At 45.7% G+C, this 27,571-nt stretch overlaps 2 protein-coding genes and 1 long non-coding RNA gene across 5 annotated transcripts in view; 1 reads left to right on the forward strand and 2 right to left on the reverse strand.

Annotated features, from left to right (window-relative positions):
• Positions 1-2,397: 2,397 nt before the first annotated feature.
• On the reverse strand, positions 2,398-23,412 carry Znf35 (zinc finger protein 35). Of its 3 annotated transcripts, XM_060385005.1 has the most exons (5): positions 23,276-23,412; positions 22,704-22,798; positions 6,731-7,023; positions 5,615-5,762; positions 2,398-3,816 (listed from the first exon to the last, which is right to left on the reverse strand). In XM_060385005.1, exons 3-5 carry the CDS (start codon positions 6,899-6,901, stop codon positions 2,573-2,575), a joined length of 1,563 nt encoding a protein of 520 aa, XP_060240988.1. In that variant the 5' UTR covers positions 6,902-7,023; positions 22,704-22,798; positions 23,276-23,412; the 3' UTR covers positions 2,398-2,572. The 3 variants fall into 3 exon arrangements, with proteins under 3 accessions (XP_060240988.1, XP_021510159.2, XP_021510158.2); XM_021654484.2 differs by lacking the exons at positions 22,704-22,798; positions 23,276-23,412 and adding an exon at positions 9,702-10,189; XM_021654483.2 differs by lacking the exons at positions 22,704-22,798; positions 23,276-23,412 and adding an exon at positions 8,836-8,994.
• Zkscan7 (zinc finger with KRAB and SCAN domains 7) overlaps positions 10,559-27,571 on the reverse strand; it is a 30,800-nt gene continuing 13,787 nt past the window's right edge. The window contains exons 6-7 of the mRNA XM_060386119.1: positions 23,409-23,760; positions 10,559-19,255 (exon numbers count right to left, since the gene is read on the reverse strand). Coding sequence (XP_060242102.1) covers positions 18,233-19,255; positions 23,409-23,760 — 1,375 coding nt within the window. The 3' untranslated portion in view covers positions 10,559-18,232. The remainder of the gene's footprint in view (positions 19,256-23,408; positions 23,761-27,571) is intronic.
• On the forward strand, positions 23,801-26,120 carry LOC132654615 (uncharacterized). The gene is made up of 3 exons (XR_009592259.1): positions 23,801-23,936; positions 24,635-24,779; positions 25,386-26,120. It is a non-coding gene; the product is annotated as an uncharacterized LOC132654615 (long non-coding RNA).

Consider the following 27,571-nt stretch of genomic DNA (forward strand, 5'->3'; position numbering starts at 1 on the left):
GGGGACTGGGTTGGGTGGGAGGGAGATAGCAAGAGAGGCAGAAAGAGAGTGGGTGGAGAAGAGGGAGGAGAAAGGGTGGGAGGGAGAGAGTGGGCTTTTGAAACCTCAAAGCCCACCCCCATTAACACATCTCCTCCATTAAGGCCACACCTCCTAATCCTTTTAATACTTTCAAATAGTTCTTCTCTGGTGACCTAGCTTCAAATATATGGCCTGTTGTGTCTTCCTCATAATTCCTGTAGGAATTTACCATTTGAAGGGAAACGTTGGTTTAGAATAAAACCATTCATTATCCAATGGTCATGTTAGATAACTCCCAATATTAAAAACAATGCTCTAAGATCTCCTATGCAACTGCAATTCTAATATGATCTGTAAGTCTAGTTCAACTAAATATAATTACAATGTATTAGCCACCTATATGTAGAGGACCTAGGTCCAGGCCATGCATGGTATCTGGTTCATGTTTCAGACTCTATAAGCCCCTCTGGGCCCTGGTTAGTTGGCTGTGTTGGTCTTTTTGTGGAGCTCTTGTCAACTTCCAGTCCTTTTATTCTCCCCCCCCCCCCCAACTTTTTCTCTAGACTCCCTATTCGTCACCCAATGTTTGTCTGTGAGTCTTGGCATCTGTTTCAAACCATTGCTGGGTGGAGACTCCCAGAGGACAATGCTTTGGATGTGGCTATGAGCCTGGTTTTTTCCAGGCCAGGTATAGCAGCCTGTAACTCCAGCACATGAGAAACAAAAAGGCAAGAGTCTACCTGGTCTACAAAGTGAGTGAAGGCAGCCTAGGTTACATAGTGACACACTGTCTCAAAAAACTAAGTGGTAGCTGGGGATAGTGTCACATGTCTGTAATCCCAGCACTCTGGGAGGCAGAGACAGGCAGATCTCTGTGAGTTTGAGGCCAGCCTGATCTTCAAAGTGAGTCCAGGACAGCTAAAGCTACACAGAGAATCCGTTTTGAAAAAGAATAAACAAAAACTAGCAACAATAACAAAAAATGCAAGTGCTTACTTGGGCAGCACAAGTACTAAAATTGGAATGATACAGAGATTTGTATGGCCCCTGTGAAGCAACGCAAATACATGATGTCTTCTGTAGCAAGAGTCTTGGTCTCTTTAAAACTCCAGTTACGCTATGTCAGTGTGTTTTGTTTTAAGCCCAATTGTGGGGTATGAGGCTGTTTCTGAATGTCCACAACCATTAACTGTGGTCGTCTCAGGCTCTAGCACGGTGTGATTTGTGCCAGCTGTGAGAGTTGAAATTCTGAGAACTTGTAAGAGGGTATAAATGTCAGAACTCCCTACAGTCTGGAGCATCTGCTGCTGCCCACTGCTGCTGCTGGTTCGCCCTGCTACTGTGTTTGCTATTGCTGGGCTTGGGCTGCTGGGTATCCTGACTAGGAAGACTGGACCTTCCCCAAGGAACTATGTCCCTCAACAGCAGGAAGTACAAAGACACGCTGCACAGCCCCTTTCCCCTCTAACCTTTCTCTCCTACCTAGTGTTGGGGGTTGGAAGGGAGGTGTAAGAACCTCAATGAAAGAGATTTTAAAATACACCTTACAGTCTTCCATATTCATACAAGAAAACCTGCAAATTGCAAGTAGCTGATTTTTGCTACTTTGTGGGTTCTTTCTTCCACCTTTTTCCACCCTCTTTTTTCCCCACCCTTTAAACCTCCTAACACCAGATAAGAGAAAAAAAGATAAAGTAGAATGGAAAGTGACCCCTGAATAAAGTCAGGGGTCAGACAGTGAGACTACTTCCTAACCCTGAGTACCTTGTACCTTGGGGCAAATTTGCTCTTCTCCATCAGGATATCTAATTTCCTTGTTTTTGTTTGTTTGTTTGTTTTGTTTTGTTTGTGTGTGTACAACTACTTAACAAACTATTCAACAACCACCAACAACTCACCACACTTCTAGCATTTATATACCTTCTGAAGTCTCCAGATTTCCAAACATTACACAATTACATAAACTACCAAAGCCATGCTTGTGCTAGAGCATGAGGTAAAAATAGTCAGATGCTGTGAAGCAGCCTCATATCCCCACACCTGGGATGATTAAAACAAAAACATAGCCACAATCCATGTACTCCCACACCACCCACAATGCAGGATCTCATCTCAAGCTTAGGATTGGGACCAGTACATGGGGGTGGGGAGCACCCCACATTCAGTTCAGAAAATAATGACTGCATAGGGCACAGTTAAAACAGTCCTTGGGCCAGATGTGGTGGCACATGCCAGCACTTGGGGAGGAAGAGGAAGGCAGATGTCTGTGAGTTCTAGGCCAGCCTGGTCTACAAAACGAGTCTAAGACAGCCAAGGCTACACATGGAAACCCTGTTTCAAATAAAAACACAAGAAACAAACAAAAAACCAAAGTCCTTGGTTCTTAGGTGTTTAAGTTTTATTGTCTTTAAATTAGTTTCTGAAATGTGTTTACATTATCTTCCAGAAAAATAACTCTAAAGAGCACAGTCCTTGTTTCAAGAAAGGAAGAATAGAGTAGACCACAGGAGCAGTAGGTTACGACCAACAGCAGGGAATTGTCCTCTTCTTGCTACTCAACAACATGGGTTCTGTGATGTCGCATGAGGTGCGAGTTAGAAATGAACGCTGCACCACACTTTGCACACTCGTAGGGCTTCTCCCCTGTGTGCGTTCGCTGGTGGACAGTGAGACTTGACCTCTGTCTGAAGGCCTTGCCACATTCGTTACAAGTATAAGGCTTTTCCCCATTGTGGATTCTTTGATGAATGAGAAGGTAGGAGCTACAAGTGAAGGCCTTCCCACACTCGTTACACACATAAGGGAGGTCTCCACTATGAATTCTCTGGTGGACAATAAGGCAAGAGAGCTGACTGAAGGCTTTTCCACATTCGCTGCAGTCATAAGGTTTCTCTGCAGTGTGAATTCTCTGGTGCACAATAAGATGAGAAAAACAACTAAAGGCTTTCCCACAATCTTTACACTCGTATGGCTTCTCACCAGTATGGCTTCGCTGATGCACAATGAGATTTGCACTCTGGGTAAAGGCTTTGCCACAATCATTGCAGGCAAAAGGCTTCTCCCCGGTGTGAATCCTTTGATGGACAATGAGGTTAGAGCTTCGAGTAAATGTCTTTCCACATTCATTGCACTCATAGCACTTCTCGGTTATATGGACTTTCTGGTGCCGAGCAAGTTGAGAACTGTAACTGAAAGCTTTCTCGCATTCACCACACTTGAAAGTTTTTTCTAAGGAGTGAATTTTTTGATGTACAGTCAGATTTGAACTCTGAGTGAAAGCCTTCCCACACTTTCCACAAACATAGGGTTTCTGTCCAGTGTGGATCCGCTGATGCACAACAAGGTTCGCACTCTGAATGAAGGCTTTCCCACATTCATGACACTCGAAGGGCTTCTCCCCCGTGTGGATCCGTTGATGCACAACAAGGTTCGCACTCTGACTGAAGCCTTTCCCACACTCCCTACATGTAAAAGGCTTTTGCCCAGGCTGTATTTTCTGATTCTTAACAGGACCAGAACTAAGGCTGTATTTTCCCCTAGCCTTCTTAGATTCCTGGTCTTCCTCTTTGAAGCTTTCAGGCAACAGACAGTCTTTCACTGTCACTTTTCTGAAATCTCTTTTCCCCCTCTTTATTCTCTGCCTTTTTAACATGTTTCCCTTCTCACAGGATTCTCCTCGCTCGGGTCCTTGAAGGTCACCTTTCTGGAGTCTTCCTAAAATCATGGAGGGCATTTCTGCTTCATCACATATCTCTGTTTTAGGAACCAATAACTGTAGGTTCTTGGTTTCAGTACCTGTACCAAGAAACAGAAAATAGAAATGTTAGTTTCTCAGGCCTAGAAACAAACAAACAAACAAAAAAACAGGCTCATCAAAGTCAGAAAATTAAAGGACGTCACCTTCCAAACTAACGTCATTAGTGAGGGGAATGCCAGGGCCTCTGCTGGGTCTGTGCTCTGCCATACACTTGTCTTCCTCAGATTCTATTATGGCTCCAGTATGACTGTCACAGGTAAGGCCATCTGCTAAATGTTTGCCTCTACCTAGTGGTGCTCTGGGAGAAGGTCTGGAAACCTGAGGCCCTGGCCTTGTTCTTCCTGAGAAGATTGATCTCCCACACAATCCTGCCGTCATGTTCTGTACAAACTACTCTGAATTAAAAAAACCTCTGGTTATTAAAAAACCTCTGGTAAACTAAAAGAATTCCCATCTCTATTCCTGTCAACACCACCAGACACTTACCTAGAGCAACAGGCCCAAATGCTCGACAGGGCTCACAACTGTGAATTCTGAAGAATAACAGCAACTTGCCTTTGTTCTTGAGCTGCTAGTGTGAATCAGCACAGAACTGATCAGTTAATTATGGAAAATCCCTACAAACAAAAGACCTCCCAATGTAGGCTTTTGTGTGTGTGAATGCTAGATCACAAAAAAAGGATAAAACCTGGGTGTGGTGACACACCTGTAATCGCAGCCATTCGGTAGCATAGAAAAGAGGATTGCTGTGAGTCTGTGGTCAGCCTGGGCTACAGCAAGTTTCAGGAGAGTCAGGATTAAACAGAGAGACTCTGTCTAAAAAAACAAACCAAGCCAAAAAACAAAAAACCCACCAAGGCTGGAGAGAGGTCCAGCAGTTAGGGACACTGGCTTCTCTTCTAAAGGACTTGGGACTTCTAATGCCAAACACTCTATAGCCAACCTACAACCAGAGACCCAGTAAGTTTTCCCATCAATATCTATCTTTCTTCCTTTCACTCTTTTTGCCCCCCACTCCCCTGGTGCAGAGGATTGAGCAAAGTTCATATGTGTTACGTGTGCTCTACATTTTGAACTTTCACTTTTCAAAAGATTTGGGATCTGCATGATGGCTTTAGGTGGTCCAAGTCCTTCCTACTCAACCCATGTAAAAGTGGAGGGGCAAAACTGACTCCACAAAATTGTCCTCTGAGCTCTCTATGTGCATTGTGGTGTGGACACACACACACATATACATACAGTAAACAAAATTTAATCAAAAAGATCTCAGATGGGCATAATGATACCATCTGGGAACAGAGGCAGAAGGTTCAAGGTCAGTCTAGAGTACTTGAGATCCTGATTCCCCGTGGGCCCTAAGCAACAAAACAGGATTTGAAATCTACATTAAGCCGGCCCTCCAGCTACTTTTTGTACTCTTGAGAAATGAAGCATAATCTTTCTCCTGTAAGACATTTCTGGCCCATGTAAATACATTCCCAACTCTCATTTACAAGTCAATTATAGGCTGGGCTACGAGACCATCTCAAAAAAGAACACAATAACAAAGATGCAGAGCATAATATCCCTCATGTGCAATTTATGAATAACCATAAAACACAGGAAGACATGGCTTTACCTGTGCACAGATATAAAGTGCTGAGGAATGATTACGATTAAAAAGTGAATTGAGAATTTATTATTTGCTGTTTAGTTCGTATAAGTCACTCACTGAACAGCACATGAGCAGCTCTCAAAGATGATACATTCAACACTTTAATACTAAGCGATTTAAAAAGAAAGGCCAGCCCCTACCCACACATTTAGTGCGACTGAGGTCAGGGAGTTGAACTTTACCCAGTGGGGTTGGGTTCCCAGGAGGCTCCAGGACTTCACTCTTGGCCAGGGTCCCTGTTAGTGCGTAGCTCCCACGGGGTGCAGCAGCAGCAGCAGCCTCCTGTGTTGCTTCTAGGACCACTGCCATGTCCCAGAACATTTTCTGGCCCTAGAAACAAGTGCGCACAGTGTTTATAAGGGGCTGACAACTGAAGTGCTGTGATTACAGCTCTGAGGATGAGAACACGTTCCTGGAGATCACAAATATTGGCTAGGAGTCTTGCCCAACCCCCCCAGGAGACCTGGGTGGAGAAGCCAGGCCACCACCTTTCAAACTCACTGAACTCTACAGCACACATCCTTATGTGTCAGTGAGTCCTAGCTTAGACAAGTAGGGGGCATGGCATTAAGCGCTTGCCTCACACTACAGAAATTAGGTGTGCTGGCACAGACCTGTAAGCGAAGGCAGGAGGACCATATTTCTAAGGTCATCCCTTGTTAACTGTTTGAGGGCAGCACTGGGGCAGATTTTTCAGCAGAATTTTCTGGGCCCCAAAGATCACACCAAGGTTCTGACTATTCTCTCATAGAGAGCTCTGGGAAGACCTCTGAACAAAACTGGGTGGTGTTTGAAACCATTAAGGGAAAGCCAAAGTGTAGCAATGCATGCTCTTATGCTCTTAATTACAGCACATGGGTACTGAAGGCAGAGGCTCAGGAATTCAAGCAGGCCTGAGCCATTTGCCTATAGATGAGTAGTATTTGTAGAACATCTCCTAAACCCAAATTATGCTTTAACAAGACCCCAGTGGCAGACATTAACCAAGGTAAGACACTGGATGGAGTCACCTGAAGTGTTTGTGAAAACACAGAAAGCAGGCCTTAGTCCCCAGAATCTGGTCTGATTAGAACACAGTACAATGTGGACAACAAGATACTGTAAAGCTTCAGAGTTCTTATGGAGCAATGGTTGCAAGCTGCAGAAGTACAGAACACCAACATGTCAACCAGAGGGAAATTCTACTACATTCCAAAGGAAAAAGGTCAGAGCCCTCATCAGGAAAAGTCTGGACTTGGCAGCTGAATGCCTATAAAACCATCTGAGGTCCGCACTTCTCTTTTCCCCAACATCATTACCTTGTCCTCCCCTTCTGACACTTCCCCTGGAGCACAGACAGTGACATTCTTAGGGTACACTTGTTGGCTGGATGCCTGACTTCCGACACTTTCATGCTCATCGTCTTCCTTTTTCACCTTCACTGGGCCCCAAGAGGGTCTGCCCATGGTCTCTTTAAATTCTGCAGTCATCTTCTCTGTTCAAAGGGGGATCTTCAATAGCTGAGGGACACCCAACATCGGTCAACCCCATCTAATCCTCAAGTCTCCAAAGCTTTTGAGTTTCTTCCCAGTGCTAAGATAAGCACCATTCGCTGCAAAACCAGAGAGCACACTCAGCACAAAATACAGCTTTGTATGAATAACACGAAGCCCAGCTGTTGACATTGCCAGTTCTTGGCCAGGTCACAGTAGAGCACTACTGTTCTCTTCCCCTGACTTTAAATACAGGATAACAAAACATGTCTAAACCATTTTTCATTAAGGATTAAAAACTAACGTTTTGCCTGGTGTGGTGGTACACACCTCTGATCCCAGCACTCCAAGATCTCTTGGATCTCCTAGCACTCTTAGATCCCAGATCCAAGCTGAGGCTTGGTCTATATCATAGGCCATCCAAGGCTGCACAGTAAGACGCACTATCAAAAAAAGGGAAAAAATAAAGAACTGCAAAAACTTTAATACAGAAAAAGATCAAGGAAAAACTCCAATCCAGTGATAATAATCATTATTTTACTTATAGTTTGTTTTATCTATAGGGACACATGTTTTCAGAATTAGACTGTTTTTTTTTTTTTGTTTGTTTGTTTGTCTGTTTCTTTGTTTTTCGACACAGAGTTTCTCTGTGTAGATTAAGCTGGTCTTCATATCAGAGAAGTGATTGCATCTGCCTCCGGGTGCTGTGGCTAAAGGCGTGTGTCCACACTGCCTGGCTGGCCGGATTTCTTTAAAAAGGGACATTATAGAGTTATTACTAGGGAGAAATGAAGGATTATCTCAGAGAGTATAGTTACAAATATTTTTGAGGTTCTTTTTGTCTGTTTGATTTTTATAGCTCCCACGTCTCCCAAATTTTGTAAGAACTATTGGTCGTAAAACAAATTATTCATGTTGACCTTGTTTATCTTATTTTTGTTACACAGTCATCGGTAGCTTTCAGTCTCACGGAGGTTGGATGAGCACGTGTGTTCTCTACATACACTCACATGAAACAAACACACAATGAGTAGTGACCAGATTAGGTGACAGCACAGCCCCCGCGTGCCCCTTTGTCTGCACTTGCACAGGGTCCCCCACTCTGCTCTGGTGGGCTCTGCTGTTGTTGCAACGCTGGGAATACAGCCAAAGGCCTAATGCATACCCGACAAGTGCTCCACCACGGAGCTCAGCCACGGCCATTTCTAACTCAAATGAAGTCTTCCAATACATAGAATATACAGAACATATAGACCTCATTAATTTTTCTTAACCATACCCTGTTTACAACGTTCTTTAATGAACAGGGGCTTTACTGCTTATTTTGATACTATTTGATAATAGCTGTTTCCTGTACAAATCATTCTTTTGTCCTGCTGCATTATTCCCCTAGAATGAACTGCGAGGTCACTAGCTTAAGGGTTCATATTTATTGTCGAATTGCTTTCTAAAACACCACATAAAGCCAGGTACACAACTACTAATCAACAGGACCTCTTTATCTCCGATAAGCCCACAACAGTCTTTTATTTTAAATAAGCCAAATAATCTTAAGTGGGTATAAGGAGATTGAACTTTTTGTTTCTATTTCTCTTTGGTTCTGTTACTAGAAATTGGTGCAACTTTTTACTCAATTCCCTTATGCTGCTTTCGGAGTAACCACACTCCATTCCCCAACGTTAACTTTATTGTGCACACTGAGATCCTCAGGGAAAGCCGTGCTTTTCACGCTGCAGCAAATCCTAACTCTGGCGGGTCACTCTGCGTGACGGTTCAGTCTTCCTGGCAGGCAAGCCTCTGAGCCGCGTTCTACCATGTGCACACGCTCAATTGTCTTCTGGCCAGACTCCGCGGGCGGTCGCCGGAGCAGGCCGTGAGCACAGGCCCCACACTCCATCCCGCCAGCAGCCCCGCCCGCCCCGCCGAGCTACCTCCCGGCCGCGAGGCGACGTCGGTGGAAGGGAGCTGTTCCTCTGGCCGCGGACGCGCGGGCGGCCCCGCGCCGGCTCTGCGGACTGAGGCTGCGGCGCCTCCCGGCAGCCACCGGCACCGAACAATGACCGGACAGGAAGTGCCCGACGGCGGGCTTCCGGCTCCCCGGCCGCACGCCGGCCTCTCTAGGAATCTGGAAGGCCGTGCGCTCCCCGCGCTCCCGAGAGCCTGGTACTGCGGAGGCAGCACCCGACCCGGCAGGGGCGTTCTCCCGAGGCGAACACGCACCCAGCGCGGCCAAGTGTAAAACCCCTGACAATTGCAGAAAACTCCCACAGCGTTTTTGTTTTCAAAATGTCGTACAGAACAACTGAAGGACTGATGCAGAGAACACTCCATCCTTCATCTGGACACTATTTGCCTTAATTCTCATATACAATTAAAGTCAGTTTTGGAAAGTATAAACATTAAAACTCTTTTTTTCCAAGTATTCAGTATATATCTCTTAGTAATATACTCCAAATAACACCATCATTGCCAATAAGAAAAATGAACAACTGTTCAGGTTCAGGTGTATTCATCTGTCTTAAAATATTTCAAACCCGTCAGGGTGGTGGTGCACACTGTTAATCCCTGCATTCGGGAGTCAGTCTGGTGGATCTGTGTACGCTGGAGGTCGGCCTGGTCTACAAAGTGAGTTCCAGGTTAGCTAGGGCTACACAGAGAACCTGGTCTAAAAAACAAGAATCAAATCAACAGCAAAACCTACAAGAATTTCAAAATTGCCCTCTGCTCTCTGCAGATGAATTTCACAATGCTACAGTTGTGGCTTTTTTGGTTTGCGTGTTTGAAAGGATAAACGCACCTGAAGGCAGTACCCTTCACGCCTGTTTCCTCAGTGGGTGAATCCAAGGATCGGCGGCTCCTGGCTGTGATCCCAGAGGCTGTGATCCCAGGTGAGCGGCTGTGGCTGGAAGGTCACAGGAGTCTGAGGCCGGCTATTACATGTTAAGATTCCACAGGACAGGTGTGCAGATTACACGGGTGCAGGGAATGGAACCTGGATCCTCTGCAAACACCATACACGCGTGGTTCGAACTGATAAGCCTGCTCTCTAGCCCCACTTTGGAATCTTTTGAAGCTTTTTATATTCTCATGATGTCGGTGTATGTGTGCCACATATAGGCAGGTAGGTGTCCCCAGAGGCTTCGAGAGGGCACCAGATTGTCTGGCGCTGGTGCTGCAGCGCCGTGACCTGAAGTGTGGGTGCCGGGAACCGAACGCAGGTCCTCTGCAAGAGGAGCAAATGCTCCTAACCACAAAGCTCTCTCTCCAGCTTCCACCTCCCGACCCCACCCCTGCTTTATTTTTAGTCTATTCTTAGAGTTCTAATCCAATTCCTCTTACACAAATGAGTATCTTTGCAGTAATTCTGATATAAGGTTGCAAGATACAAAGTTACTATATAAAAAAAAAAAATCAGGTTTTAGCTGGGTATGGTGGTGCACACTTTTAATCCCAGCACTCAGGAAGCACAGGAAGGAGGAACTCTATGAATCTGAGGGCAGGGTGGTTTACAGATGGAGTTCTAGGACAGCAAGGGCTACATAGAGACTCTTGTTCCTAAAGCTTCTGCCCTTCTCCAGAAAGAGAATCTAAACAGCCCAGGCCCAGGTGAGGTTTGCATCCTCATTCCAAAACAAAATAAAACAAGAAACCAAATAATAACAAACATTTTTTTTTAACTAAGGAAATAACTAATTTCCTTACCATACAAATTAGGTAGCAATACAGAATACTTGCAAAATGTAATAAGAGAAAAACACAGGGTCAACTTTATGTTGTAGTAAATAAAAAAGGTTTTGGGCTACATAATGTTTATTATGATCCCTAAGATTATCACGGCAGTATTGTCTAACCTGCTGTCACAAATAATAAGACACAGGCACCTGTTAGATTTGATAACTGCCTTATTGACCTTGGGCAGATATTCCTACCTACAGTGTCTGCATCACCTCCCCATCCATCTCCCAGCCCCATCCAATGCATCCATCCTAATCCTTCCTATTTGGACTACCTTCCATTCATAATCCCAAGATACTTGCTTGTATTCTTCATCTGGGCCTTTTCACACCATTATTGGAGTACGTTTTCTCAGTTCATGTGGTTTCTTCTTCAGGCTAACCCATGGTACAGTCCTCCATCTTCCTCTCTTTTCCTGTCTGTCTGTCTGGAGTTCTCCTTCTTCCTCTCTTCCCATCTGTTTTTCTCCCATGGTCCTCTCTTGAACCCCAAAAGCCTGGGAACCTTAACCACGCCTACCCCATTCTGTCCTGCCCAGGTATAGGCTGTTTAATCAACCAATCAGGTATGTGTTACAGAGGTTTACAAAAAAAATTTTTTTAATTAAAAATAAAAAAGGACAGGTGTAGCGAGATCTTGAGGGCCAGTAACATGCATCAGACCAACCTACAATAGCATTATAAATTCACATACACACTTGAGCAGTGTGAAAACAGCAGCAATGAGCTGGCATGATGGTACACACATTTAATCCCAGTACTCAGCAGGCAGAGGATCTTTGAGTTTGAGACTAGGGTGGTCTACAGAGTGAGTTCCAAGTCAGCCAGGTCTACACAGAAAAACCCTATCTCAAAAAGTAAAAACAAAACAAACAAAAATCTCAAATTCACTTTAAAAATCAAAAGAGAATAAATGTTGTCTGTCTAATATTCTGCTTCCCAAAGCTGATGCTTGTTGCAGGACATTTGATCTCATTGTGAACCCTGGAGACTATGAACTGTAAAAACCTGTTTCTTGTTTGTTGTGGCTTAGCCCTAACACACATACCTTTAACCCAAGAGCTTTCTCTTTACAGTGAACAAGTCCTTATTGCTCAGTCCTATCACAAACCTTTAATCCAAGAGCTAATTAAATCAACCCTAGGTCAAGAGGCAAAGCAAGAAACTGGCTGACAGGGATTATACAGAAAGGATGAACATTGAGAGAAGGGTGCTTACGACAGTGTGGAAAAGAAGGAGGGCTTTTGGCTTTTTTCTTCTGGGACATCTGCTGATGTCAGGAAGGTCAGGTGGGTGCTTTCTCTGCCTCGCTGAGCTAGCAGGCTTTCACCCTAATATCTAGCTCCTGAGTTTATTGGTAAAAGCGAATGACTGGGATTTTCTTCTTTATAACAAAAGCTACATTTACAATAATAATGGTCATGACTGGGAAATACAACAGAAGTCCAGTGAACTGCAGGTGAGAATCGTGGGAGTGAAGGGGTAACCCAAAGAGGTCACATTCCCATAATCCCCAGGACCATGTTTCTGGCAGAACCACTGGAACACATGCTACACCTTGGATTGGGTTAAGGAGGTATGGAAGTAGAAGGCAGTGAACAGGGGCTTGGGGTTAACTTCAGACCAAGTTTGGGTCAATCACATAGCTTCTACCCACTTAGGCTTTTACCTAGGCCTTTCTGTTTTGCTACAGGTGTCACTGGAGCTGGGCATGACGCATGGACTCACAGCCCTAGCACTTGGGAGGCCGAGACAGGAGGACCTTGACAAATTTCAGACCAAACTAGAGTACATAGTGAGTTCAAGGCCAGCCTGGTCCACACAGCAAAACATCTCAAATGAGGAGTCGCACTGTCATGGGTGCCTATATATTTGTCTTTGCTTTCAGCTATCAGAGCTAGAGCAATGCAAAGAATACTTTCCTACCTCAGTTTCCTTGGCTTGTAAAGAAGGTGCATTGATAAGTTATGATTAGATACAAAGTTTTATAATTCTTTACTTCTAATACAATAAACAAGTCTTTCCATGATGCTACTGCTGCCATCCCTGAGTTATGGTTCAAACTTCCTGTATAAAAGTCAGAGCTACAGACTGAGGGAGAGAAATCAAAGATCAAAATGCAAATTATATATGCATGAGACTATCATAATGAAATATTTTTGCATAACAAACATAGACTGGCTTTTTAAAAAGCGCAGTGGTAAGGCACCCTTCCTGCTCCTCCAGAGGACCCAAGTTTGCTTCCCAGCGCCCACCTCAGATGGCTCACGGCTACCTCCATCTCCATCTTCAGAGGACCAATGGCCCACATGTGGCCATATTCATACAGACACACACATAATAAACATGAATCTTATAAATGACAACATTGCCAAGGTTCCAATCTAAAGGTCAAGGGTTTTTTCAGAAGCACGTAGCTCAGGTAAACACAGTTTTGCCCGATGCGGTATACACTGGGCGGGTCTCACTCCATCTGGACAACAGCCTTCTCTCTTCTCTCTCTCGGTTCTTTGTGTGGATTGTCACTCTGGAGCCGTAAGGACAATGGAGCCGGTCCTGCACAGGTGGGAGTGCTGCGGAAGTACACCTGTCACACAAACAGGCCTTGAGGCCTGTACAAAGGCCGCAGTGGGAATGGCTTTACCTAGTGGCTAAAGAGCTCTAATTTAGGTCTTTATGAAAAGGAGCTTAATATTGGATCAATCACTTCTTCATGCTAAGCACAGCCAGCTCCTAAAAGTGGCTAAAGCTGGTTTATGTTCATTCTTTTTTTTTTATTACACTTTATTTACTTTGTATCCCCCATGTAGTCCCCTCTCTCCTCCCCACCCAATTCCTCCCTTCTTCCTCCTTTTCCACGAATGCCCCTCCCCAAGTCCACTGGTAGGGGAGGTCTTCTTTTCCTTCCTTCTGACCACTACTTCTAGCAAAAATATTGACAAACCCAACAATGTGAGCACTGTTTTATGTTTACACTGAACATTTTAGAATGGAGGTTTGGTGTAGGCACAAGGTTATTGTGTAATGCAAATGCTGATTTCTGGGTCCCCCATATCTGGTTGTAATCCTTGTTCTGAAAATCACTCTGTCTCAATGTTGTTAAAACACTGCTCTCCAATTGTCCCAATATCTCAATAAACTTCCTGCCAGCCAGGGGAGGAGTCAGAGGAGGAAGTAGGAGATTCAGCCACCAAAGGCATCAAGAGGAGCTGGAGCAGAAAAGGTGCAAAGTGCAAGTATTTCTGGGATATGTACTGCGAGAAAGCCAGACTAGTTTAGAGGGCTAAGAACAGAGTACTAACTACTCCGTTATTATGTTGTGAAGCTTATTATTAAACAAACATAAAAGAGTCTCAATTATTTGTGTGATAGCTGGGCTAAGAGAAAAACTAAGAAACAAACACAGTTTTGTAAAAATAACTTTAAGTTTGTCACTGTGGATAAAGAGCTATAATGAAAGTTAGTCTTGTGTGATTTACATACAATTACTCAGCTCTTTGGTTTCAATTTCTTCCAAGTAAGATGTATAATATGCACCATCTAGAATGCAGTACACACTAGTTTTAAAAATGCTCTAATCACAGGGAGAATACATTCTAGCTTTGTCTTACAGACTTCCCTTTAATCAAAGCCATATAAAATGGTATTTGGGGGGATGGAGTGATGGCCCAACAGTAAAAAAACACTTGGCTGTTTTTTTGTTTTCTTTGTAAAAGTATCTTTTTGGCTGTTCTTACAGAGGTCCCAGGTTCAATTCCCAGCACCCACATGGCAGCTCACAACTGACTGTTACTCCAGCTTGGGAGATCAGCACCCTCACACAGACACACATGAAGCAAAACCTCCAATTCACATAAAATGAAAACCAATAAATCAATTTTTAAATGATATTTTGTTACCCATTTTCCTCTCAACAAGGTTGTTTGGTTTTTTTGAGAGAGGGTTTCTCTGTGTAGCCCTAGCTGTCCTTGAACTCAGAGATCCCGCCAGGGTTTTTCTGTGTAGCCCTAGCCGTCCTTGAACTCAGATCCGCCTGCTTCTGCTTCCCAAGTGCTGGGATGTAGAGTGTGCCACCACAGACAGTCAAATATATTCACTTTTATTCCACACAGTGTGTCTACACAATCAGGATGTTTAGGGCCAAAAAAAACAAAAAAATTACCTCTTCATAGTCTTTAGGGACCCAAACTGTGCTAGACAAGAAGCTAGAGATGAAGCCAAGCTAAATAATACAGTTTCACAACAGAACTCATTTCTAATGGAAAATGGAGAATAATAGAAGAGAGATGTATGGGTTGAAGAAGATCAACACTAGAAGCTGAAGAACTGTGCAGGAATCCCTGTTGCTACAGAATTCACACCGTTCCACAAGTCAAAGAAAATATGTCCTGAGTTCACAGGCAAGACGGTAATCAGCACTGCGTGTTCAAGCTCAAGCGGGGAAGCCTTCCAGGGAAAATGCGGCCAGTTCAACGCATACAGAAGGGTATTTTCCTGGCAGGGTACAAGGACTGCTGTCGACATTCACTCCTGCAGCCCAAGGCAGGCACGGGCCTGCGCAGGGCCTCAGGAGAGTACAACCTCAGGCTCGCTGCAGCAGGAAACACAAAGATGTCAGGATGCAGACCTTCAGGTATGACAGGGCATGCAATCCTCTCTACAAAGTATTTAGTTTTAAGTAAACCACAAAATCTTTCTAGGAAAGCCATCTATCTGAAAAGGTACTTCAGACTTTGTGCCACGGATGGAAAATGATGAGCAGCGATTAGACGCTATCTGCTCAAACATAGAGAAGGCCACAGCAACTGCTCAGGGACACATGTTCCTGACTGCAGCAATCTGCACCAGACCTGCAAACTCTGCTTTGAGTAAGTAAACAGAGACTATTGTATCACAAAATTATATGGAAACTATCTTATCAAAGGAGAACAAAACCAATCCCTTTTTTTTTGTTTTTTTTTTTAAACAAACATACAACCTCCACATCTCTTCACTGCAAACTGAAAACGAAATTAAGATGATCAAAAACAGGCCACGAATCTCAGAGAAAATAGAGCACTTTCTTTGTCAAGCTTTAGCCAATAACTGTCCAGATGGAGGAGGTGACTTCCCAGAACTTCTGTTTTCCCTTTCACATATGGAATCACCAGTTAGCAAAGGTGCTTTGTTATAATTAGAAAAAATGAAATTCAAAGACAGATTTGAGATAAAATCCTGGCTCCAACCACTGACTAGCCAGTTATCTAATAACACGGAAACTCAAATGCCCTATACATTAAAGGCAGAATTAAATGAGATCTCGTTTCCTCACTAACTTGAAAGGACTGCGCACAGGAGACAAACAGCATTGACTTATGGAATTTATTGTCTACAAAAGGAATTAGTAATAGAGAGATGCTAAATATAGCTAGGCAGATTTTGAACTAGGGGATTGAAAGTTTTGATAGTGACTGAAGATAGGCTAAAACCTTCCTTAAGCTTGCAATAAAGATGGGGTTTTACAAGCAATTGGCATAGGGGTTAGCCAGGTCTCACATTCAAACTGGGAAATCCAGTTGCATTTGTAACAGCATACTGCCTCATCTGAGGAAACATGTTGTTTGTTTGTTTTTTAATAGTAATAAGCTATATAAAGGTGTTCTGTTCCACGGCTGGAGAGATGGTTAAGAGCACTGGCTGCTCTTCCAGAGGTCCCGAGTTCAAATCCCAGCAACCCCATGGTGGCTCACAACCATGTGTAATGAGATCTGGTGCCCTCTTCTGGCGTGCAGGTGTACATGCAGGCAGAACCCTGTATAGATAATAATAAATCTTATTCCATCCCTCGCACCTGATCTTTGGAGAAGTTGTATGAAGAAGCATGCAGCTGCGGCCCATGGCTTGCAACCACAAGATAATGAAAAATGAAAACAATTTGATAAAACACTTATGGAGTTATTGCAAGTCTGATGAGCTTCTGAGTTACAAAAACAAGTACAAATTGCTTAATTCTACACTACCTCCTCAAAAACAAACACAAAAAGAAAAACAAAAAAACAAAAACAAAAAACCCTGAATATTTTAAAGATGTAAGCTATTACTGGGATCCTGAAAATATCCTAAATGCTACATCTCTTAAGCTATTTTAGTTCTCAAGTGTTCAGAAACATGACTCCGATCACCTTCCCAAGAGCTGTTTGTCTCCGCCATGTACCAGGGTTGGCATTGTCTCACTTAATGCTCATGGGAACCCTCTGAGGTGAACAGTCCAGTCTGAGCAGCGAAGTCATTTATCCAACGTGGATGGCTGGCACTCGGCAAGCGGGCAGGACCCGGATCTCCTGAACCAGCTGTATTTCATCCACTCACCCCACCTAACATGATGAAGGCAAAGTTCTCCACTTTCTCGTTTTTGAGTCTACAATTTCTCCAGCTCGTTAAGAGAAAAACTCGCCCCCCCCCCCATGTCTATACATCTGCTGGAAGAATGGCGCTCACGTGGGGATTCTTTTTCACACAGGAAAAGGGTGTGCACTAATTTTCCCTGCTGCGCTCTTCTAACCTAGCAGTGATTAGAGTCCATGCATCTTAAAACTGCTGAGAACACAGGCAGGGCCAGTTTCATTCATAGAAATTGGATTCAAAAAGAAATGGATTTGCTCATAATTCCACTTCCCCTGAGTGCCAGTATTAGGGAGAATCCCAAGGTTGTTGGGGTTTTTTTTGTTTTGTTTTGTTTTGAGACAGGGTTTCTCTATGTAGCCCTGGCTGTCCTGTCCTGGATCTTGGTTTGTAGACCAGGCCGGCATCGAACTCACAGAGATCCATCCGCCTCTTTCTCTGCCTCCTGAATACTGGGATTAAAAGCGTGTGCTACCACCGTCTGGCAGAATCCCAAGTTTTTTCAGACTACCTAACAGGTACTTTTCCTACCGACACTAAATACAAATGAACATGTACTCATTTAAAATAGATCATAGTTTTTCTTAAATATAAAAGTAATGAATGCTTTCATTGTAGAAAATCTAGAGATCATAAAAAAGTATACAGAATAAAATAGAAATCACCTACAACCGATCACCCAGAGATAATCATTGTTAAAATTTAGGTTTAGTCCTCTCGCTCTTTCCTTGTTTTTCCTAGGCATAAGTATTCTATCTGGCTAGTTCATTTTTTCATTTTCCATTTATCCAGAAATTTCTCCCAGGCGTACATGAAAGTCCTTTAGGAACAGGAGCTTCAGAAGCTTGATGTGAGCAGCCTGCCAATCCCTCACGCTGCACTGAACTAGTGTAATCACCTAGTTCTGGTGGCTTTGTCTGTTTCCTCCTCCAGTTAGGTACGACGCATGAACAGCCACTTTGTTAAACTCTAGGTACTTACTACTTTCCCTGTATGGATTCTTAGAAGCAGAATTAAGTTTGTTGTTATTAAAAATCTAATTTTCAGAAAAGTAGCAATTAACATTATTGCCAATTTTTCTTTTGTTCCTAAGACAGGGTCTCACTTTGGCCCTGGTTGGTCTAGAACTCATTATGTAGACCAGGCTGGCTTTAAACTCACAGAGATCTCCTCGTCAGTGCCTCCGAAATGCTGGGACTAAAGGCGTGTGCCCTCACACCTGGCTGATAAACAATAGGGTTTCTTTGTCTTCGTTATGTTTCCTTTGATGCTGAGTAAGTTGTGAGCTGTAGCGGTAGGCTTTCCCACACTCGACACACTTATACGGCTTCTCTTTGGTATGGGTTCTCAAGTGTAGAATGACTTGAGATGTCTGCCTGAACGTTTTCCCGCACTCGTTACATTTGTAAGGTTTCTCTCCAGTGTGAACTCTCTGATGATCTATAAGGTTGCGGTTAGAAGTGAAAGCTTTCCCGCACTCCTTACATTTGTAAGGTTTCTCTCTGCGGTGGAGTCTCTGGTGCTCGTGAAGCGCCTTCCTCAACGTGAACGCTTTCCCACACTCGTCACACTCGTAGGGCTTCTCCCCAGAGTGAGTTCTCTGATGGTCCATAATCTTTGCATTGGATCCACATGTCTTCCCACACTCCTTACACTTGTAAACCTTTTTTCCTCTGTGCATTCTCTGGTGCTGAGTGAGGTTTGAACTCCTACTGAACGCTTTCCCACACTCCACACAAGTGTAGGGCTTCTCACCAGTGTGAACCCTGTGATGAGAAATAAGCCCTGAGCTCCGACTGAAAGCTTTCCCACACTCTTTACATCCAAATGCTTTCTCTCCACTGTGGACGCCCTGGTGCCGAATGAGGTGTGACTTACCACTGAAGGCTTTCCCACACGCACTACACGTGTAGGGCTTCAGGCCCGTGTGGGTTCTCCGATGGACCACAAGGTTGGAGCTGTGACTGAAGGCTTTCCCGCATTCCTTACACTTGTAAGGCTTCTCTCCAGTGTGGATTCGCTCGTGCACGGTGAGGTTGGCACTCTGACTAAAGGCTTTTCCACACTCAGCACACACATACTGTCTCTTTTCACCGTGACCTCGCTCATCTGTGGCAGAGTCACAGCACTGACTACCATTATCTTCGCAATCTTGGTCACTCCCTCCTGTGGCTGATTTACCATCTTCAAACGTCGTACGTTTGAACTTTCTCGTCTTTCTCCTCATCTTGTCCTGCTAGGGGTATTCCAGTGGCTCTCCTAGTCTTGTCTTTTAGAATTTTTTATTTCCTTGGCAACACTTATGTGGAATTCTCTTGAGGGCAGCATGTGGTTCTGATTTTTCACGAATGACTTAGAATGACAGTCCACTTCACCATCTGCCAGGAGAAAGAGGAAATGCGCGTGTCCCAGTTCCTCTGTAACGGGGTAAGAATTATTCAAGGAAGACAAGATGTAGTAGACCACAGGATCTCAAGTGGAAGGGTGAGTGTTCAAGAGCAGAGCACTGTTCAAAACGATGAGAAAAGTGAAGTTAGACAAAGGGGGAAAAGTTAACGGCAGACAGATGTGAAGAAGAGCCCCGCAGACCCAGGCTCAGAATACACAGTGAGCAGTGTGCAATCCACTCTGCAAAATACCTGAGAGGCCGGGTCAAGCATAAGCTAGCACCAGGAAAACGTGCAGCGAAAGGTCCTTGGTTCAGTCGGCGGAAATACCTACAGTTCAGACTGGTCTGGCTTCTACGTCTTGCTGAACTATTTCCTTAAGCAACAGTGGAGCAATGGCTGGCATACAGCAAACGCTCAGAACTGCAGAATAACAACTAAGATTGTTTTAGGGAACAACTAAGGTTTTGTCTTTCTCTGGAGGTTTGGGCACAGGCCTCAGCCCGTATCTCTGCATTTAAGCTGCTTAGTGGCCGGTCACTCCATCCTTGTAATACGGATCCTTCTAATACTGAAGCTACTCAGCATGGCTCCCAGGCCTTACCTGAGGCTAGAGCCTGCAGAGCCATACACAGCATGGCTCCCGGGCCTTACCTGATGCTAGAGCCAGCTTTTCCTGCTAGTTTCAGGTGTCTGTTTTTCAGCATGTCAGATATTCTGAAAATGAAATCTATTGTGTAAACTTGAAAGGCTAAATTTAGGGAGTGGGTTTAAGAGTAACAGGACCTCTGCCAGGACTGTGCATGGTCTGACAGTTAAGTCCCAAAGATGGCAAAGAGAGGAAGGGGCAACCAGGGGCCGTAAGGGCCCAGTAAGGGCTGAGACATACAGGTATGTACTGGGAATAACCGGGGATTTTCCAATCCTCTGGACACAATTCTGCAATGTGTAGGTAACCTGTGCAAACCTCAGTCTGGAGGAGCTGAAGCATGGGAGCACAGACAGGTGACAGCTGACGCTAACACGCGAGCACAGCCCCCGCACCGTGCTGGCTTTCAGGCTGCGGACACTCAAACATGCACAAGATGGACTCTTGCACCTACATCCTCAACCTCATTTAGTGAAAACTGTAGAAAGAGCTCTGCCTCAAAAAAAGCTAAAAATAAAAATTCTGTGTCTTCATGGTGTGTTTTCTCACGTGTACACGTGTTACGTGAAGCCAGGGTAACCATTTCCTTATGTGTATGTAGCAACAGCTTTTAAAATCTACTCCTTTAGGGATTTAAGTACACAGCATGCTGTTATAACCATAATCAACGATTTTCCTGAACTTATTCTTCTGTCAAATGAAAGCTGTCCTCTCACTAGCATCCCTAACACTTAATAACCGTCACTGTGAAGGGAACCACAGTGCCTCTGTGGAACTCCAGGAGGAAGACGGGCTAAACCAAAGAGATGGTTCAGTGGTCTCTCCTTGTTGCTCTTGCAGAGAGGACTAGGGTTCAGGTTGTGGCACCTAGACAGCAGATGACAGTGGGGCCCTCCAGTGTCGGAAGACAGGCCCCCTCTTCTGCCCGATGTGGGCATTGAACGCACAGATTTTCAGGCCTTCACTCATGCATACAGAGCAAATAATAAACTCTCAAAAGTAAAATACATAAATAAATAAAAAAGAAGGGCTACTGTGAGGATCTGACTGAAAGGAAACCCAGCTGTTGCCTCCCGTGCTTCCCTCAGACGTCGGAGAATCCCCAGGCAGTCTGAGGAGAGTGTTGGAGAAGCCGGAGGACAGAAAGATTAAGCTGTGTGGTGAGTAGGGCAGGAAGAGTATCTAGAAAAATACTCCCCAAGCACAGGCTCAGGCAAACATCGGCAAATGTGAAAAAGCTGCGCTTTTCCCAAGGATGCTACATTCTGACTCACCAGAGTTGTCTGTTTGTTTGGGTCTCGCTGAGCAATGGTTATAAGGTTGTTGGTCATTAACTACAGTGCAGTTAGGAATAATAAATATCTTAATTATTAAAAGCTCAAGAGACAAATGAGAGAAATGTATGAACTGGAAATAAACAAAAAAATCAAGAGTCTACCTGACCTCAGAGAGAGTCATAGCAAAGGCTGACACCATAACAGAAAAAAATTACATGTCTATCTACATAAAGCTTTCTGTGCTTGAAAGAAAAGAACAAAAGTGAGATATAAACTAGAGATTGCCCCACAGTAAAGCTGCTGGCGTGTGCGTGTCTCCTCCTCCACACACAACCTTAGGCTTGAAGGCCCTAGGAAGCAGGACCATTGCACCTGCCTGCGACAGGCCTGTTACTAGGACCTAACAAATGTCGTCTGCAGTGTTAAGCTGACCATGATTTTCTCTAACATAGGTGCACCTGGAGATGGCGCACGGGGAGCCCACTGCACATCACAACCATCATCATTCTTTTAAGACTCCACATTCTAGGAGCTGGGGAGATGGGTCAGCAGTTAACACTCTCTTCCAGAGGACCTGGGTTCAATTCCCAGCACCCACACAGCAGATCACAACCACGTGTAACTCTAGTTCTAGGAGCTCAGACACCCTCTTTTGATGGGTACCAGGCATGTACATGGTACAGACATGCATGCAGGTGAAACGGCCATACACATAAAATAAAATGTGTGTGTACAATATACATCCGCCTCTGCCTTCCAAGGCATGGACTGAAGCATGCAACTCTGTGCCAGGCTGCAACATTTTTCTTTAAAAAAAGACTCCATATTCTAAATAAAAATGACAATGTATCTGTAGTCCTAGCAACTATATATATAAGCATCCAAGAGTCTACACTCCTTAGAAACTGGCCAGTCTCACTCTCTACAGACTGTAAGATACTGGACAGCGGCACAGCACACACTTTGTTTTCAGACAGGGAGGGTCTCACTAGGTAGCCCAGGCTGATCTCGAACTCGCAGCATCTTAAGTGCTGGAAATTGCCCCACACTTCATGGGGTGGGACTGCCATACCCAGCTCCAGGTCTTGCATCCAAACGGTCAGCGAGCGAGACCTCACAGGAGCACAGGGTTCAAAGCGTCATGACTCCCAGTCTGAGCTCCTTCACCCCAGGTTCTCTCCCAGGAGGCCCAGAGCTCTGCCCACCTCTCCTTTCTGTGTTTTCTCTTACCTGACAATCCCCCTTCTGCCAGACAGAGTGGCATGAAACCCCAGCAGCCGGGAGGTGGAGCCAGGAGGATCAAGGAGTTGAAGGCCAGTCTCCAGAAAACTTCCCAGGCTGGCTGGCTGTGGCTGTGAGAGAGAAACTCACCCTCATTCCCAGGCACCGTGGGCAGCCTCACTCCAAACAACCTGCCCACCAGAGATTTTGCCTCTGTGGGCTCAGCGCACGAGTTCCTTGAGTCACTGTAAACACATGTAAATGAGAGCCTTAACCTCAGGATACCGTCCCATCTATTGTTAACTGAACTAAATAGCACGGTGGCTGAATATGCATTTAATCGTGGCACTCCAGAGGCCAGGGCAGGCAGATACTCTGTGGGTTCAAGGCCAACCTGGTCTACTGAGCAAGTTTCAAGTCAGCGGGGATTACATAGTGAGATCCTACGTCAAAGTCTAACAGTAGTAATAATAACAGTAACAACAACAATAAATATGAAACGTAAAGCCTTTAATGGATGCTCAATGTTTTTCTGATTACTCATTTCTTAAAAATTTTGTCAGGCCTCGTAAATGCTGTTTCCCCTGCGCGCAGGGTCAGCCTGTAAGCGTGTTCCGTATCTCCCTTTCAGAGCATCTGCCTTGCATACACTACATCCCCAGCGCCCAGAGATGGGTGGTTGTGGAGCGCACAAATGAGCGAATATTCTTGGGCAAACCTACCCACTCCTTCCAACCCCAGTGTCTTCACTGGTCACGCAGCCGGTCTCGGACCGGCAAAGGCAGCCCAACAGTCCGCGGTTGGGTAGTCCTGGGAGAGCCTGGACCCCGACCGCCTCGGCGGCTCCTGTCGTACCCCACAGCAGGCAGAGGAGACGCTGGACAAAGGCAGCCCTCCCGGGACGCAGGACGGCGCCACGGCGGGGGCCCTCCGCTCCCGGAGCCGAGGCGCGGACGGCGGCCGTGCGTCCCTCGCCGAAGACACAGAACAAAGCCGGCGACGGCAGCACAGGCTCGCTGCCCTTCCTCGCGCCCGCGGCCCTTCTAGGCACCGGGAGGTCTCTGCATCTCTGTACCCCGGGCCCCCTCGTCCAGCAGGCCCGCCCTCCGTCCCCGGGGCCCTTCTAGGCCGCCGGAGGTCTCGGCATCTCTGTGTCCAGAGCGGCTGTCCAGGCTCGTTCCAGACCCGCAGATGCCCCCAGGCATCACTATTAGACGGAGGACAGCGTGGGAGAGTTCAACCAACGACGAGAGAGCCTGTGGTGCTGGGCAAGGCCTCAGGCAGCGCGGGAAGAGAAACCTGAGGCCTCCTCCTCAGAACCACCAGAGCCAGCCCAGCCCACAGTATTGCAGCAGCTGGAAACATATACTGTGCTGCCTTCAGGTAAAAGGAGGTTAAAAAAAAATAAAAATCTGGGAGGGCGGTGGGAGGGAGAGGTGGTAGGCGTGCATAGACGACGCAAGTTCAGGAAACATGTAGACCCCTAGCCAACACGTGTTCCTGACAGGACGTTAGGAGCACAGTCTTGAGCCGGGTGTTAGGTGCTACCGGTCAGGGTGCTGCAGGCTTGGCGAAGGCCTGGCCTGCTCTGCCAGGGCAGGAAGTCTGCTGGTAGGAACGTGGGTTCGAGGACAGGCGTGAGCTTTCTTTCGTTGCTGTTCGTTTTGTTTTCTGTCACATATTCCAATATTCGTTGCCCGTGAGATATGAAATAAGCCAAGAAACCTGTTCCTATACATTCTGTGTTTGGAGGCGTTCTAAAGCGACCTCGTGCGCAGGCAAGCTTAGCTCTTGGACTTCGCCCTTTGAAGTCGGTACTGCCCTTCGGAGAGCAGGCTGGGAGAGAGTCAGGAACGAACACAGATTTTCTAAGAAGGTATTGCATTTAAAAGCGAAGTAGCTGGTAAGGATGGGACGACACTTATTTTGAAGGAATGGCCAGAGTGATTTACTAACCACTTGTATGTTGGTCCCTGTTCTTCAAATCTGAAATGTCTCTCAGAGGCTCCTGTATTTAAAAACTTATTACACCTTTGTTTCCGTGCATTCCTGTTCTTATGCTAGTTGTGTAATTTTTCCAGGGGAAATGTAAACAGTTCCTGTTCCCTCCAGATAGTATACACCACCAACAGATAAAAGAATTACAGCCACATACGTGCGTGGGAGGTTCCTTAAGAACATGGAGGACTCAGGGCGGCTGCTTTGCTGGAAACTCCTCTAGCGTGGGTGGGTATCCGCGAATAGTGCATCTCTAGAGCGCTGCACAATTTGTATCTTGACTGGTCAGAGAGTCTCTTTTCTCCAGATATTCTTACTACTTTTATAAACTTGGGAAGGTGCTTTATGACTTTTCTAGGTTTCAGGGTCTTCCTGAGCCTTGTGAGCATTAAAAAAAATGTGTGTCTGTGTGTGTTTACATGTACACATACATGTTGGTGCCACAGAGGCCCATGAATCTCTGGAACTGGAGTTACAGGTGTTTGTGAACCTCTCAATGTCAGTGCTGAGAACCTAGTTTGGGCACCCTGCAAGGGTTTGTCACTGCTAATGATGTCTCCAGCAACACCTTGTAAGTTTTGTTTACTTCCTGAGCCTTCTGAGGTTAACTTTCCCAGTGTTCACAGCTTCCCCACTTCCTCTATGGAAATGTATCCATTCGGAGGAATTAGCTAGACAACTGGAGGACAGCCTTATGCGACTCCCTAGGAAGAAACTGGGCAGCATGTGTTTTGTTGTTTTCTTTTGTTTTTGCTCATTGCAGAGGCAGCGTAATGCTGACACAGTTTCACTGTCTTCTTCCTGACATCAGGACATGCTCTGATTTGTTCCCAGGCTGCCACCGGTATGCTGTCACTGCAATGGTTCTGGCATCCTCTGCTCTAGGGCCGTGTGTACATCCTCAAGGGATATAGCATTTTCCAATCTCTAAAAGTGGAAACGGACTCAACGCATTCAATCTTGTGGCTGGATACATAGACAGACACTTGTCCCATAGCCCGAATGCTTCCCATTCAGCTCTGTCACCACCTTTTATTCAGCCTGTGGTAACTGTTTTGTCCTGGGATTGCTTTGTCTATGACCTGCTTTTACCCATTCCTTGTGTGATTGCTAGTTCTTGGAAAACTATCTGTTATCTGTTCACCGTGTTGGGAAGCTGAACGAATGCAATATCTGTAACAGAAGAAAATGAAACTAGAAGGAATTTGGGAAAGAACTTTATTGGCTTGGCAATGGGATACCAGCTATACACGCATTCCTAAAACCTTTTTAAGTGTGTGGAATTGGTTACCAAGGAGGAAACACTGTAGTTTTGATCAGTTAGCAATCCCAATCAGGCATTATTTCAGGAATATTTACCACCAAGAAAAAGGAATGGACTGGGGGAGGGGTGGGCTGGAGAGATGGCTCAGAGGTTAAGAGAACTGTCTGTTCTTCCAGAGTCCTGAGTTCAATTCCCAGCAACCACAACTCTCTATAATGAGATCTGGTGCCCACTTCTGGTGTGCGGGTGAACGTGCAGGCAGAATACTGCATACATAATAAAATCTACTGTGTTTTGAAGCAAAATGTTTGTATGCCTTAAAAGATAATCTGCCCCTTGCTCGGCTGGGCACCCGGTAAAGTCGCTCAGTACATCTGCTGGTTGGGAGGATTGTGGGGGCTGTGGGGGGTTGTGGGAGGATTGTGGGGGGGGTCGTGGGAGGATTGTGGGGGCTGTGGGGGGTCGTGGGAGGATTGTGGGGGCTGTGGGGGTTGTTGGGAGGATTGTGGGGGCTGTGGGGGGTCGTGGGAGGATTGTGGGGGCTGTGGGGGTTGTTGGGAGGATTGTGGGGGCTGTGGGAGGATTGTGGGGGGTTGTTGGGAGGATTGTGGGGGCTGTGGGGGGTTGTTGGGAGGACTGTGGGGGCTGTGGGGGGTTGTGGGAGGATTGTGGGGGCTGTGGGGGGTTGTTGGGAGGATTGTGGGGGCTGTAGGGGGTTGTTGGGAGGATTGTGGGGGCTGTGGGGGGTTGTGGGAGGATTGTGGGGGCTGTGGGGGGTTGTGGGAGGATTGTGGGGGCTGTGGGGGGTTGTTGGGAGGACTGTGGGGGCTGTGGGGGGTTGTGGGAGGATTGTGGGGGCTGTGGGGGGCCACGGGGGTCGTGGGGAGGCTGTGGGGGGTTGTGGGAGGATTGTGGGGGCTGTGGGGGGTTGTGGGAGGATTGTGGGGGGTTGTTGGGAGGATTGTGGGGGGCCACGGGGGTCGTGGGGAGGCTGTGGGGGTTGTGGGAGGACTGGTTTGGTCCAGTGAAGACTAAATCTACAGTGCTTCTTCATGAATTGAGTGCTTAAACTACACGGTACATTTTGGAGCCAGTTGGCATCATAACACACCCTACCTTTACCATTCGGGGTAAATGCTTCCATAGGGCTCCGTCAGGACAGAGCATGAGGTGATAGAAGAGCCACTGTGTGACAATGATAGCAAATTTATTTCTAATCAGAAGTTTTCATGAACACAGCCTTTCTGAAACTTTAGAAAGAAGTTAAGACTTATTTTATTTTATTTTGGTTTGTTTCTGAGACAGAGCCTCACTACATTGTCCTAGAATGTCCTAGAATCTCACTATGTAGACTAGGCTAACCTCAAACTCACAGAGATCTGACTACCTCTGCTTCCCAAGTGCTAGGATTAAAGGCATGCACTACCACACCCAGCTTTTCTAGACAAAAGCCATCTTCCAAAATAGGTCAGAATTTTATTTTTAATTATGTGTATATATGTATGTCCGTGTGTAGCTGAGTGATGTGAGCTCAGTAGCTTAGAGTAGGGCATTAGATCTAGAGCTTGAGTCACAAGAAGTTGGGTTGTAAGCCACCCATATTGTGGGTGCTGGGAACTGTACTTGGGTCCGTCACAGTAATCGGAAGTTTCTGGTTTCTTTGGAAACTCAGTTGTGTCCTGTGAATAAGTTTTTGTTTGGGTCCCAAGTGTGGCATGTGGGAATGTTTTCCTCCCTTGTGGAAAAAAGGCCCCTT

The sequence above is a fragment of the Meriones unguiculatus genome, chromosome 6, assembly GCF_030254825.1.
Source record: "Meriones unguiculatus strain TT.TT164.6M chromosome 6, Bangor_MerUng_6.1, whole genome shotgun sequence".
In the NCBI taxonomy this organism is placed as follows: domain Eukaryota; kingdom Metazoa; phylum Chordata; class Mammalia; order Rodentia; family Muridae; genus Meriones; species Meriones unguiculatus.

Bases quoted from the DNA above. Each gene is read 5' to 3' on its own strand.
- Znf35 (XM_060385005.1), bottom strand. From the start codon at position 6,901: ATGACTGCAGAATTTAAAGAGACCATGGGCAGACCCTCTTGGGGCCCA. The intron at 5,763-6,730 runs GTAATGATGTTG...ACTTGTTTCTAG, and splicing joins TGTCAGAAGGGGAGGACAAG to GGCCAGAAAATGTTCTGGGA. The intron at 3,817-5,614 runs GTAAAGTTCAAC...TTCTTGGTACAG, and splicing joins TGGGAACCCAACCCCACTGG to GTACTGAAACCAAGAACCTA.